Genomic DNA, 14,137 nt, shown 5'->3' with positions numbered 1-14,137 from the left:
GCCAAACATCAGGCTCAGTGGCATTACATGGAGGATGTTTTGAACATCTGAAAAGGAGAATAAGCTTCATCAGTATTTGAGGTGACACTCACTGGGACATCTCTGGGGAAAGAGAAAGATATTTTTCCTTCCTCATCCACTTGTTTAGTTTCAATACACTGAATAACTCTAAACTGAAAAACACAAAGAAAGTGGTGCTAAGTGCTGTCAGTCTGCCTGACAACCCAGCTCCTTGACTGAATATGCATTTGGAAATTGTCTAATTGATTTTTGATTAGAGGGGAAACCAAAATAGGCACATCCTAAACTTGCTTTGACGGTTGAGTGGGTGTCAGTAAGCCAGTGTTCTGCTCCCTGTCATTTATCACTGTCAAGCTCTGGTTAAAAATCAGCAGAGTTACAGGATTTTGATACCTACAGGCAGTTGCTTGAGCTACTGCTCCGCAGATGATCTGGGGTAACAGCCCCCCGCGCTGGTGTGCTCCACAACTACCAAGCCACATCTTGTGTGCTCCACAACTGTCAAAGCACCCCACACCTTGGGTATTCCCCTGGATAACATACAAAATTCAGCTTGAGTCTCCACCTTGTCACAGAACCTCGCTGCACACCTAGAGCCTTCTCAAACATAGTGGTTTTAATGCACAAGCCTATTGCCACCAGAAAAAACAGACAAAATCTAACCCAATACACACGTATTCCCAGCTAGCAACAAGCCAGAAGCATCCTGTTACACAGGAGCTACCTGCTGTGTTACCTGGGACAAAGACACATGTTTGCCAAGGTCTTAAGGAAACCAGTGGGAAGGGAGAGACATTTAATCAGTGCAAACTGCTGCAAGGGTTAGGACAGTCCCACCACTGCCCAAGCATCACAGCCCCTATTTAACTACACAGACTCTCAGAGAGTGAGTACACTGAGATACTGCTCTGGAGATAAGGTTGGGGACATGTAGAAAAGACTGTGATCTTTCTCATATGGACATTAATCCTGCAGTGATCATCCCTGGGACAACTGTCCCTAAGCCACAGCAACGTGTAGCACCTCACAGGGACAAATAACTAGAGCTGGACAGATAAAATCCCTCAGCTCAGGGGTGATATGTCTTGGGAGGAGATGTGTGATCTCTCAGACCTGTCTCATTTCTCCTGCCCTAGCCTGTGTGGCTGGCATACCCAGCCTGATTGAGTAGGAAGGGTAGATGCCATCATGCCTTGGCAGGGCAGAGCTTACCCACGGGGCGCAGCACAGGCTGGCTCCTGCTCGACATCGCCTGCCAGCCCGCAGGCAGCCCTGACCATCAGAGAGGAGCAAACCAAATCAGCGTAAAACCCCAAAATAGCTGCTGTTTCTGACTAATGGCCATGCCATCTTTTGATCAGGACATTTTTCTGTACCTTATCACACTTTCACCAATGGCCTTTATTTAAGGATCTTGCTTTTCTGACCTCTAGATAAAAAACTCGCTTTTCAGCTGGGAAAAATTGGTTATGTTGTCTTTAAAAGGCACTAAAATTGCTAGCAAAAATACCTGTAATTCCAGAGAAAACCTCCTATTGCCCACGTCTTGCTTCTCTGTTCTTTGAGGGTTGCTGCTTTGCGCAGACGCGGTGCGCGCACGGCCGGGAGGGTGGGAGGCATGAATCCATCTCCCATCACCAGGCGTCACTGTGGCACTGTCTGTGCCTTTACACCGAGCAGAGGGGCCGGTCCTGCCGAGGCTGGACACATTGCCTGCACCCCACTTCATGCGCACAAACACCGTGCTCCTCCTGGAGAAGCCACCCATGCCACATCTATGCGTGGGGGCAGCTGTTCACACGCCTGTCCCCATCTCTCAAAATGACATTTTCTCGCAACACTCCTGTCCACTATCCAGGACAGCACATGTCACCCCTGCCCTGCAGCCCCCAAACAGCTTTGCAGGCAAGGAGATGTGGGTAACTCATGTCCTTGCTCAACCACCCTTGCTTGACCTCCGTACAAGCCCATTGGGATTCAAAGGGGACAACACATCCTGCTGTCCTCCCTCATTTGCCACACCATACTGCTTCATCTCTTCTCCCTCACCAGGCAATCACACCATCATTGTCTTCACACTCCTGAAAGGCATCCAGATCCTGCTGCCAAAGCCCCAGAAGAAAACAAAGCCACTGGAGGAGCAAAAAGGTGAGCCAGTGCTGAAAAGAGCATTCCTGCTCTCAAGGGGAGCTCCAGCTGCTGGGATGGGAGCTGGGCTTTAGGGGTCCCTGCATCAGTCCATGATAGGAAGCTTGTGCATGTTCTTTTTCTCAGATTCATACAAAAGTTGTGAGAAAAGGCTCTCAATTGGGAAGTCTGCCTCCTGTCCTGCAGAGCAGGTAGGTGGTCACAGAGGCAGTCTACCTCCCCCCAGCCCACACCAACACAAGCACCTGGAGCAGCAGAGCTATGACTCCCCTTAAAACCCAAAGGCCAGGTGGGTGGGTCTGTGCAGGATGCTGGTAACCCCCACCATCTCCAGTACACAGAAAATCCCCAGTTGCTGCACCTGTCCATGCCCTGAACACCACCCCAGGAGCATGCAGCTACGGTGTTTGTCCCCAATCTCCTGCACTCTGTCTCCATCAGCAGCAGTCACTGAGGCAACATCTCTCCCTTGCCTGCAGGCACCTAGGGAATGACAGACCTCCAAGGAAGACCAGACCTCCCAACACACCATCCACACTGAGCAGGACAGGGGTGTGCTCCAAGGAAGCTGAACAGCCCAGACACACTTGCACTTAATCAGCAGTAAGACCTAAAAATAAAGCACCTCGCAGCATCCTCCAGCTTGCCTGGTAACATAGCACAGCAGCTTGCACCTCTGCAGCTACTTCAGGGACATGTCACAACACATGTTTCCACCCAAGGAGACACCCCTGAACACAACAGGCTCCTTCCTCACATGTATCTGTAAAAGACTTCATTGCCCACAGCTGGGACCCAGCCATAGTGTAAATAAATCACACTGGGTGCACAGCACAACATCACCTTTGAGGTCTTTCCCAAGAAATTTGAAAGGTGCTTAAAGCCAGAAAGCAGTCACAGTAAATACTTTGCCTTAGGAAGGGACTCCTCGAAGACCACCCAACCCTAGAAGCTGCTCCAGCCCCACCGCACAGGGAACCATGCTTCTCACCAAGAACTGGGATTGCTTTTCTCTGCTCAGCATAGCCTACAGCCTTGTCTCAGCTCCTCCTCCACGCTTTCCACACAAATTAAATACCTTCTGTGGGTGGCCAGGCTAAGAGGGCCCACCTGGTTTACTACTCAGCTGTCCCCAGGTGGTGAGATGGTGCCTGTCTTTCCAGAGCCTCTCTGATTTTCCAATCAAAAGCAGCTCATGCCTGACCTGGGGGCCTTGGCATGTTTTTTTAAAAGCCAATATGTTTACAAAGAACTAACCAAATCATATCACCAAAGACCTTCATTTTCCCCAGGTGAAACTGAGTCAGACTGGCTTTGCTGACTCACCAGGAAGCTGCAGAAATCCAAAACGTTCTTTGGACCTCATGAAGAAAAGACCATGGCCTTTGACACACCTTGCCTCTGACAGCTCCCTCGCAAGCTCTCAGCTTTGTAATTTTGAGCTGTTTTTAGCTACTTTTTAACCCTCAGATCCTGGAAGACTGCATCCTGGGAATAACACAGGTGCATTTAAGGCAGATGACAATATGTTTCATATTTGTCAGTTATGATTATCAACACTTTGCTTCTGGAGGATCAAAAAACCAAACAAAGCTGAAGTCCAAGAACATTTCTATAAATGAAGAACTTAAGAAGCTGATGCCACTCCTACAACCTGAACTGTGACCGGCTCCTCAAAGTTGCCCTTGTGCTGTCACTTGATTTTGCCCCAAAAGCTTTCAGCCCCAAAAGCTAGCTGCGTTTTTGTGTGCTTTGCACTAACACTTCAGGCTCTGCAGCCTAAGCCCAGCTGACCCAGTCCCTGGATGTTCCTGAAGCTCCACACAGCAAAACTGCAGCTAATTGCGATCTTCACTCCACTGCTTCTGCAGACTTCTTTTTTCTCCAGTGCAGCAGACAAGACATGTTGACCTGGTGCCATCCCTGTGCACACCAGCATGTCCTCAGCACTCAAGTGACAGGATGGGGAGCACCTGATCCCATCACAGTGGGTTGAGCCAGTTGCCGCTGGGGTCACCCCGCAGGATCAGGGGAAAAAGGCAGAGGCACAGCACATACACAATATACAGGCATGACAGCAGGGGAATGAAGCATGTAGGGCCAAATCAGCATGTCCTTGGGCACCGTGCATGGTCTGCACTGATGCTGGGAGCCATCAGCACATCAAGCTGTACTAACTATGGCAGCTGGCTCTGCCCCTGGCTCCCCAGGACACCTTTATTCCCAGGCTGTGACATCGGGCACCACCATACTACCCAGTTGCAATACTGTCCAGCTGTCTCTGCCACTGGTTTTCCATCCTGCCTGGCCTCTCGCTAAGTGCTCACCCATCCTCCCCGACTGTGTGAGGAGGAGGGGAAGCCTGGTGTTTTTCCCACTGTTGGTCCCAGTCCTGCATCCCCCCCTCTTCCCGTGGCCTGATGCTCTGTGAATAATAACTTTTGCAGATGCCGTGCACGGATCAAGTTCCTCCTCTAACACCAGCCTGCTGGCACCTCTGGCTTCTCGGAAAGCAGGACATGGCCCTGCAGACCACACAAGCCTTCCCTAGAAATTCTTCCCAGCAGCCTGATTGCCCCAGAGAGACAAATCACAGCCTCCACAGGTTTAATCATTGCTCTGGTTTGGACATCCTTGAGTGCGCTCTGCTTCCAGAAAGGCCTTTCCACAGCCTTTTAAGTCTGCCAAGTCACAGCCCTTTAGCAAAACACCAGAGCAATGCAAGGGAACACAAAGGTCAAAGCAAGCTGGAAACATGGTGTTTTACAAGGAGCCCAGCCCATGGACTCACCTCTCCTTGTGCAAGAGCAGAAATGTGCTGCTGTGGCATGGAGCCACCATGCTCCCCATAGCACCCCTGCTCCCCACACTGCTGAGACCTGGACACGCATCTCTGAGTGTCCTCCTGCTTTCTGGGCATGAGGAAGACACGACAAGCAAGAAAAAAATGAGCAGGGAGGAAAAGAAAAATTAAAAATATTGACACAAGAGTTGTCAACATTCTCCTGGTTGCATTTTCTCTAATGGCACCTCACCAACAGTTGCATAGTCAAGCTTTCTTGTTGTTACATTTATGCATTTCTGAAGGTTCCCAAGGCCATCAGAAGGACCTTTGCTCTGAGCCAGGACCACTGATGCAGGCTGGCAGATGGACATCACGAGCCATGAGCACAAGCATGGCAGTCTGCAATCAAACTCATGTACAGCAATGCCTGTTGGTTTGCAGGTACATACCTCTATAAGCACACACAGCTAACCAGATGTGCAATGATGCATTCTGGCAGCCACCTATTTCATAAAATCATAGGATACCAGGTTGGAAGGGACCTCAAGGATCATCTGGTCCAACCCTTCATTTGTAGAGGAGATGGGTCAAACACATCTATTCCCAGAGTTTTACATGTACGCAAAAGCACACATGCAAGTATTGATGCTCATCTTTGCACTGCAACTCATCCACAAAATCTTCACTCTCACTCCACAAAAACAATGCAAAAAACCCCACCATCCAGCCCATTATTTCACAAGAGACAGCTTGCTTCCAAGGACAGGAAGCCTTCAGTACTTCCCAACATCTTTTCCCATCAGATTACCCATATGGGCCAGAAGCAATTCATCTGGACAGTGACAAAACCATCCACCACCTTACCTAAACAACCAAGAGGCACCTCCACAAGGAGACCAAAAATCCCAGCCTTTTGAACATTTTATAGAGCTGCACACTATCTCTTTCTGTTCAGAGGGGATGGGGGGAACCTCATGCATAAATGAGTGTAGAGTCAGTTTTCCGGGCAAGTTTATTGCAAGTTTAGTTCTCCATAGGCTAATTGAAAGAATAACAATCTCAGTTTGAAAAAAAATAAAAATCCTTTCAACAGCTGCAAAATATTTCCATAAGCAACATATAATCGTGGTGCAAATCAGAGCGTTAGCTGAGAAACAAGCAAGCCCTTGGACAATCAGACACACATTACATGCTGCAGGATTTCAGAAATGGGTTTGTGACACCCAGCCTTCAGTATCGAAGCTCTGAGCTGGCTGCGTGCTACAACTGTATGGGCACTGTCTCTGTGCAAGGGAGCCAAGTCAGGCAGGAGGATGGTGATGCACCAACAGTGGCACCGTTTTGGAGACAGGAGTGCTTGTGCATAGTCCTGCCTTGCAGATGCAGCCTGCCACAGCAGAGCTTGTCCTTCCTGGGAGAAACTGGTCCCTGCAGTCCCTTTGACGTCAGTGACCTTTTTCAGGTGAGTCAGGACTATTCACGGTAGCGGAGTTTTGTGGGATCGTGCTCCTTATGTCCATTCCTTGTGGAAACATCTCCTGTGTCCCCCAAAAGAAGTCCTTCAGGTCCCAACAGGCTGGCCTCAGTGTGCCTCTACCAGATCAGAGGGATAACGCGCCAAGGGCAATTCTGCAGACAGACCATTGCCTAGGCATCTCATTTTCTGGCTGCTGTGTTTCAAAAAGATTGAAGAGAGAATCCATGTCTTTCGAGGGGTAGATGAGCAGCTCATCAGTGCGAGCTGTAGGAAATATTGGCCCTAGCAAGGAGCTCAGACTCCTTCATCAGAGAATCCCGTGTTGTCTGTCAATGCCTGAGCTTTTCTCCTGCCTCCCAGTTGCGTTTGGTATATGGGGGCTGTCCCACATCTCCCTGCTTTCCATAAGGATCAGGACCTTGATCTCCACCTCACAGAGGCAGGTAAAGCCAGAGGGACAGAGGTAGTCAAAGGGGGACCTGCGCTGGCACTCAACTTGGTTCCTCTCCAAAGCCCATGGTTGTTACATCAAACACTTCCAAAGCGTCTTTCATTTTAGTCTAAGTCCTCCGTGCTCTGTCCCTGCATGTGCTCGCTCCCATCTCCTTACCCACTTTCTTCAACTCTTTTGCAGATGAAGAAATAGCGAGTAAAAGGAGGTGGTGATGGTGGGATCGGACATGGGACAGGAGGCAATGACATCCTACAGAGAAGGGTCCTGAATGTCTGCAAGGTGACTGTATTTGGGATTCTGGCGTAAACTGTTGTAGACATAAATGGTAAGTGCTGGAAAAAGCTTCAAGAAATACTCAGCATGGTCTCCTATTCTGTTGCTGATCCTGAAAGAAAACAAAACCAAAATCTATTTTTAAAGCTTGCCCAAGAAGTCAAGTGTTCAAGATGCCCTGGTTCCTCCCTTGCAGAGAAAAGCCATTCCAGAGGGTTTCTGATAACACAGGAAGGTTTCCTAGAAATCCTTGAGCTGCAACTTTTCTATACTTTCCCTAAGATCCTCAATCCATTTTTTTGCTATTCCTCCAGCACATTCATCTGCCTAATCCCACCTGCATCTTCACCAAAGAGCAGTGCTGGGCACCAGTGTCAGCAAAACCATCCCTAGGAGTTAACACCACCTCTAACCTCACATGTAGCCCATGACTGTAGAGGGTTGGAGACTCTGGCAGCTCCTTAGGAGTCAAGACCTCCTAACAGGATCTTCTAACAGGACTGGTGCTCCCTGATCCCTATCTCAAACACCAGCCTGCAGCAAAAATAACCGCCCAGAAACACATGTTCATTCAAGGTGTCCTCTGCTGCAGAGCCATGACCTGCTGTAGCTGTTGCAGACACCTCTCCACCTCACAGTCTGGCTCTGCAAAGGCACAGGTGCAGAAGGAGCTGATTTGAGAGTCAGACTTTACTTCAAAATCTGAGGTCTAATCCTGTGAACTAAGTTCCTTTTTCTACCCTCAGGAAGGTGATTTTGAGGTCTGACTCCAAACTGCTTGCTGCCATGACACACAATCTTTCACACAGTATTGTGCTGCCAGAGGAGATAGCCCCTCTAATGAGATGAGCTTTAACAGACTTTCTCCCACATCCTGGTTGTGTTTGCCCTTCTGGAAAACCATCTGAAGAAGATTTTGCTCTCAAACTCACTAACACTTGCAGATACCCAGATGCTTCCTGCAATGCAACTGTGGCAGGGCAAGGATGTGAACGTGTACCTGATATTTGGGTGTTCATCCAGGTTTCTGATGAGCCTCAGTAGGTCAGTGACATCATTGGTATATGTCTTTGCTTTCCTATGTTTTTGCATAATATGCAGAACCATTTTGTCAATCTGAAAAAAACCACGTAGATTATTCTCTGCTTTTCACACACTATGAATGTAGCACATCTACCTCCACTCACCACAGCCACTGCCTTTCTGTGGGGACAATCATCTTGCATGTATAAAGTCTTGTGACCCTTAAAAGTGTATTTCCCAACATGAGCATTAAGTTCGCTTTGCAGGGCATGCACCATACAGACCCTCTGATTGTGCTAAGTGTTTCCTCTCCTGCCTTGCCAAGGCATGCCATTCCTATCAGGACTGTGAGCATGGCGCAGGAGATTTTCATGCATGCCTGGAGGTCAGGAGGAACTGGGGGAATCTTGATCCAACTGTGCCATTGCTGAGAGGACCACATGGGCTGCCGTACTGAACCGAGACTGTCAGATCTCAAACAATGCAGCACATCTTTGCAGGATGCCACCTGCAAAGGCAGGCCTGGTCTCACTGTTTTTGAGTCAACCTAACAAAACGTGCCAGAAATTTGCTGGTAGCAAGGGCCAGAGATCCTTGTCTTAAGGGGTCACCAACTAACCCCTGAAGGTTTGCCAGCTAATTCTATAATGACCATCCCCTACTACCACCCCAGTCAACAGAGCTCCCTTTAGCATCAATGTCTTTAGTCTGGTATATTTTGGCTGCGTGGCTTAGATTTGTTTCCCCCAGTCACCTGTATTTGTGTGGGGCTACTTTTTCCAGCTATGATTTTAAACAGGACCTGTGAAACACTCAGGAAAAGCTTCCGCCTAAACATCTAGCTCAAACCTCCTATCAATCCAAAGAGAAGAGGATTACCTCCTTGGTCCACCATGGATAAGGAAAACTTTCAGCAACATTAGGAGCTTGAAAGACATCTTTTTCATTGCGGAGAACTTTGATTTTATTCCATATGCCCTTCAGGAACCTGAACCTGCTGTGGAATGAGGACTTTGTTAGCTGCAACAGGACATCACTGTTCCCAGCACTACAGGCAAATCCTGTACTGAAAGCTTTTCCTCTGTACTCCCAGGACTTACATCTGTTTGCTCCAGAAATAGGGGTGTTTGCTCAAACCTTCCAAGCCTCGTTCATCATGAGAGACCAGGCTATTTACAAGGTCCAGAGCCTCATTGTAATCTGGGGAATCAGCTGCCAAATCCTCGACACTGACTTGCTGAAGGGGTTTCTTACCCCGTGTTAAAACATACAGCATGAGCCTGCCGAGGGCCTGCAAAGAAACACATCACTGCTCACATGCCAGATGCATGAAACTGTTCACCAAATGGAAGAGGACTAGTATTCCTAAATGAGCAGACTGTGTATGTGGACACACACATGGACCTATAGATGTGCAGAAGTATACAAAAACACACAAACACAAACTTTGAAGCTGTGTGCACAAGGACAGAGGAGACCGGCACCATAATCATGCTTGCAAGGTATCTGTGGATATCGCAGTACCAGCCACAGCCTTGCATCCTAATCACTATTATTCTTATGCAGCTTCTATTGTTATATGGGCTTTCTCAAAAATCAGGGTGTTTTCTAGCTGAGGATGCAGAAAGGCTTCCCCTAGGATTCACAGCAACAGAAAATATCAGAAAGGGCCTGAAATTTTAAACCATACATTGATTTGCAGGGAAGTTACCTCTAAATCTGAGTTTACAAGTTCTTTTTTGCCTTCAATCAACGTCCTTTTATTATCAAAGTCCGCCAAGTAAATTTTGCCACCTAAATCTGAGGAAATAAGAGAAATTGTTAACAAATAATGGTGGTAAACCATTATTCAGTCTGTCACTGACTTCTGGATGGCCCCTTCTTTAGACAACAAATCTCTGAAGAGATCTGCTGTGGGTTGATCTGTCTGCAAAGCCCTGGAAAGGAGGGCAGATCTAATGACACACATAAAGTTGTTCTGTTCATTTCTCTGTGGCTGTCTGTGAACGTATCTATACTTATTCAGAGGAGAGCTAATGCCACAGACACCTCATTCTGCATAAAGACATCTGCACTGCTGTTTCATGTCTGTTTTTTTTACAGACATATATGAAGCATCTTCTCTAAGCTACAGGCAACAGGAAAGCAAAATGAAAACACTGAAAAAGCAAAAGATGACCTATGAAAAAGTTGCTGGGATGCAGATCCTGGTGAGCAAATCCGAGGGAGTGCAGCTCTCTCAGTGCCTGGAAGATCATCCTCAGAGCATCTTTGTAATCCATTTGGTCTTCTGGTTCCTGCAGATGTTCTTCAAGGCTTTTCTCCCAGAGGGGGAAGCACAAGTACATGTAGCCTCTTGCCTTCTCAAACGAAAAGAGCTTCATTAAATGTTCACAGCTACCACATTGTTCAAAGAACCTTTTCTCTTTGTCACCCTCTGTACTGAGGCTTATTCTTACTGCTACCTCCGTCCCACTGTGGAGACCCAGGTAGATGCCACCCTGGGAAGTGTTCTGAATTCTCTGCTCGATGCACTGAAATATCTTCAGATTGCCAATCATAAGGCGATATATTTTATAAAGGTTTTTCAGCTGGTCCCTCCAGCGTTTGCTCTTTGGCTCCCAGCCTTCGGGGTTTTCTGGAACAAACTTGGCATTATAATGGCGAAGAAGACATGCCATGTTATGAGCACGTTTCCTATTCGCAACAGCAATAAGGTTCCCATCATCAGTCCTTGCTCCTTTTTCACACAACAACTTTGCTATGTTGCAGTCATTTTTCTCTACAGCCACCATCAGTGCTGTGTTGCCCTCCTCATCTGCATCATCAATATCTATTTCACCCTTCTCCAATAAAGCTTCCACCAAATCTGGGCTCTGCATTTCAACAGCTAGGATGAGGGCAGTTTTCCCACACTCATCTTTACAGTTCACATCAACACCACAGTCCAGCAGGAAATGGCCTATGGAGACAGCTGAGTCATAGCTTTCCTTGGCACAGCCCTTCTTGAGGGCATGGATCAAGGCATTTCTACCTCGGTTGTCACAAATGTTCACGTCAGCCCCCATCTCTTGGACAAGAGTTTTTACAGCCGAGAAGTGGCCCTCCCTACAAGCATCCATCAGTGCTGTTGCACCTCCTTTATGCAGTTTTGCTCTCTCCTCACTAACTTCCCTCCTCAAATTCACATCTGCTCCTTTGCCATACAGGAATTTCAAGGCTTCCTCCCTCCCGTACCATGCAGCCTCCATGAAAGCTGTGAAGCCGTTGTTGTCATGGTCATTAATATTTAACCCACGATCAAGGAGGAGCTCCAGCATATTCACATTTCCCACTATCGCTGCCTCAGTAAACGCAGTGCCACCATTGTCCTTCCTGGCATATGGACAAGCACCCTTGTCCAGCAGAAGCCAGACCAGGTCCTCATTATTAGCTTGCACGGCGCTCTGCAATGGTGTCCAGCCACCTCCTGCTTTGGAGTTCACATCTGCCCCTCTCTCCAGCAGCTCCAGCACACCTGTTATACTATTGTCCCTCACAGCAGCATTTAACTTGAAGGCAAGGTCTTCTGCTGTCTCCATGCTGGAAGGGGTAGATGCCTTCTGCTGGCTGTGAGCTGTGGGCTCCATGATGGCCAGAGGGAGGGCTCCGTACCTCCGATGTTCCTCACCTGAGCCCAGGGATCCCACCAGAGGATGGGAGAGGTGCAATACTCAGTGCCTTTGTTGTGGGGGATGCTCTGGGTTTGGCTGAGGAAACACGCTAGGTATGATAAGCTGCTATTTTAAGGCCTTCATGGTCTTCACCTAGTTAATAAACAAAAAATCTTGTTTTATTTGACTGTGAAACCTCGCCGTTTACATTTGATGTCCTGCAGGCCTATGTGAGGGGCGACTAAGGACAGCAGTGCCAGTGCCAGCTGAGAGAGCTAAGGCCTGGCCAGAAGCACAGCTTTAGCATGTACCCAGACATATGTACATCTCATGTTTGCTTGCCTGGGCATAGCACTAATCGCAGCCCAGGCAGGTATCCCCCTGGGGTGCCTGGGTGAGGGGACGAGGGAGAACCCAGGGTGTTCTTGCTGTAAATGTTATCTCAGACTTATTACATGTTACCTAATAAGCCAGGCCCCAGTGACGTTTTCCGCTGGAGAACTCAGCAGGCAGGCAGAGATGGGCATTCCCCTTCAGTTTTGGATGTCAGCCACACACAGAGTCCTGGAAAGTCCCTGATCGGATACCTGGAATGAGACAGAAAGCCAGTGGTTCTCAACCTGTGGTCTGCCGACCCCTGGGGGGACGTGATGTAGTCACAGGGGGTCCACGAAGGCTTAAAGCAGGGATGGGGAATGTCCAGCCCAGAAACATTTGGTCTGGCCCGTGGCAAGCACTGCACCTCCTTTTCCCACATCCCCCTCCCCTCAATGCTCCCCTCATACTCAAGCCCCCCGCCGCTGCCTGCCCTGACACACTGGTATATTTGGTGCTGGTATAGTTGGTGGGACCCACTTTAACTAGGTGGTTTTTTTCTTAAAGACATTTTCTCCACCCAACAGCCCTCGATAGGGCCACAACAGACCTGAAGTCTGTTCCTCCAAGTGGTGGCCCTGGACCTGTAAACAGCAATATATGGTGACTGGACACAGAGAAACAACGGGGGAGGTGAGAATTATAAACACTTTTCATCAAATTTTAATGTAAAAATTGGCATCAAATTCAGAATTAGCACATTAAAATAGCATGAAATGGGCCATTTGAGCAAGAAGAGTGTTGATGCTATTATTTCAAATTCATCTGGAATCATTGCAATAAAGATATTACAATAAGAGTGTGTGCATCAACAGATTAACTTATTTGCTCTTCTGTCCAAATTTGAAGACCCTTCATGAGAAAATTGAAATGAATATTTGATGCAGTCTAGTGCTTTAAATCTTGAATTAAGTCTTGGTGGTCCGTGGACACAAAAGGTATTTAAAGGGGGTCCGTGGTGAAGGAAAGGTTGAGAACCCCTGCCATAGGCAATTAGGAGACCCTACCTGACCAGAAGCCTTTCCTAAGCTTTTCACAACATTAAGAGGTTAATCAGGTAGGACCTGATCCATCTATATCTATCTAGTATCTAGAAAAGCTGGAACTCCAATACCCATTTTCCTGACTGCAAAGGCTGATTCAAGTGACCAGTGCTTTCAGGACTCACCATGTGACAAGCTGAACTGGAAATAAATTATCTAATTAAGTCAGAAAAGGGACAGAGAAGTCTTAAGGTATAAAGCCAAATTATAAATACACATGAATTTACCTTAAGGAAAGCCAAGGACCATTTTCTCCCCCTGCCCAACAAGAAATGAATACCCTATTTCATTGATTTAGATGCATTTAATTTCCTTGCAGTAACTTACATGCCTTTTGCCACATATGAAAAAAAAGAAAATGTTACTTTCCTGGCTGGAAAAGCAGCACAGCATCCCCTGGGCATGGTGGGGCTCAAATTCCTCACTCTCATCAAGGCGGAAGGCGGAAGCCTGGGGAGGGGAAGGCGGGGGCTGCGTAGCTTCCTCCTCCTTCTCCGCTGAGCAGCAGAGCCGCAAGCTCGCTGCCCTAGGAAATGTTTAGACGTTTCTGTCCCATCCCACTGACTTTTGGCCAGGAAGTGTTTCGCGTCTGCGCACTACGGGCACCAGCCAATGTGCAAAGTCACGCAGGCCTGCCCGCCGTCACCCACTGCCACCTGCCACGGGAAGGCGAGGAAGGGGTCCCCCCACCCCGCCAGACACCCAGCCACTGCTGGAAATGCCTTCAAAGCCAGGGAGCAGCTTTTCTGAGCAGCTGCTCTTCACTGCTGCTTCCCAGCAAGTATCCCCAGAGAGTAAGTATTTGCTTCCCAGAAAGTCTGCAAGTATATGCTGTCCCCTCCCAGGAAGGAGCAGCCCCGGCAGCATTTTATCCACTTGCAGGAA

The 14,137-nt window shown here is 48.1% G+C and overlaps 1 protein-coding gene across 3 annotated transcripts; it reads right to left on the bottom strand.

Moving 5' to 3' along the window:
- Positions 1-5,948: 5,948 nt before the first annotated feature.
- Positions 5,949-13,799, bottom strand: RNASEL (ribonuclease L). 3 transcript variants are annotated; one of them, XM_074832926.1, is made up of 8 exons: positions 13,480-13,799; positions 12,297-12,421; positions 10,361-11,987; positions 9,893-9,981; positions 9,282-9,472; positions 9,061-9,178; positions 8,159-8,274; positions 5,949-7,270 (listed from the first exon to the last, which is right to left on the bottom strand). In XM_074832926.1, exons 3-8 carry the CDS (start codon positions 11,808-11,810, stop codon positions 7,135-7,137), a joined length of 2,100 nt encoding a protein of 699 aa, XP_074689027.1. In that variant the 5' UTR covers positions 11,811-11,987; positions 12,297-12,421; positions 13,480-13,799; the 3' UTR covers positions 5,949-7,134. The 3 variants fall into 3 exon arrangements, with proteins under 3 accessions (XP_074689027.1, XP_074689028.1, XP_074689030.1); XM_074832927.1 differs by having other exon boundaries at positions 13,580-13,799; XM_074832929.1 differs by having other exon boundaries at positions 9,061-9,175; positions 12,297-13,799.
- Between the last annotated feature and the right edge of the window lie 338 nt (positions 13,800-14,137).

The sequence above is a fragment of the Strix aluco genome, chromosome 8 (assembly GCF_031877795.1).
Source record: "Strix aluco isolate bStrAlu1 chromosome 8, bStrAlu1.hap1, whole genome shotgun sequence".
Lineage (NCBI taxonomy): Eukaryota > Metazoa > Chordata > Aves > Strigiformes > Strigidae > Strix > Strix aluco.
The sequence above is the reverse complement of the archived record's forward strand: the minus strand, read 5'-3'. Positions and strand labels throughout refer to the sequence as shown.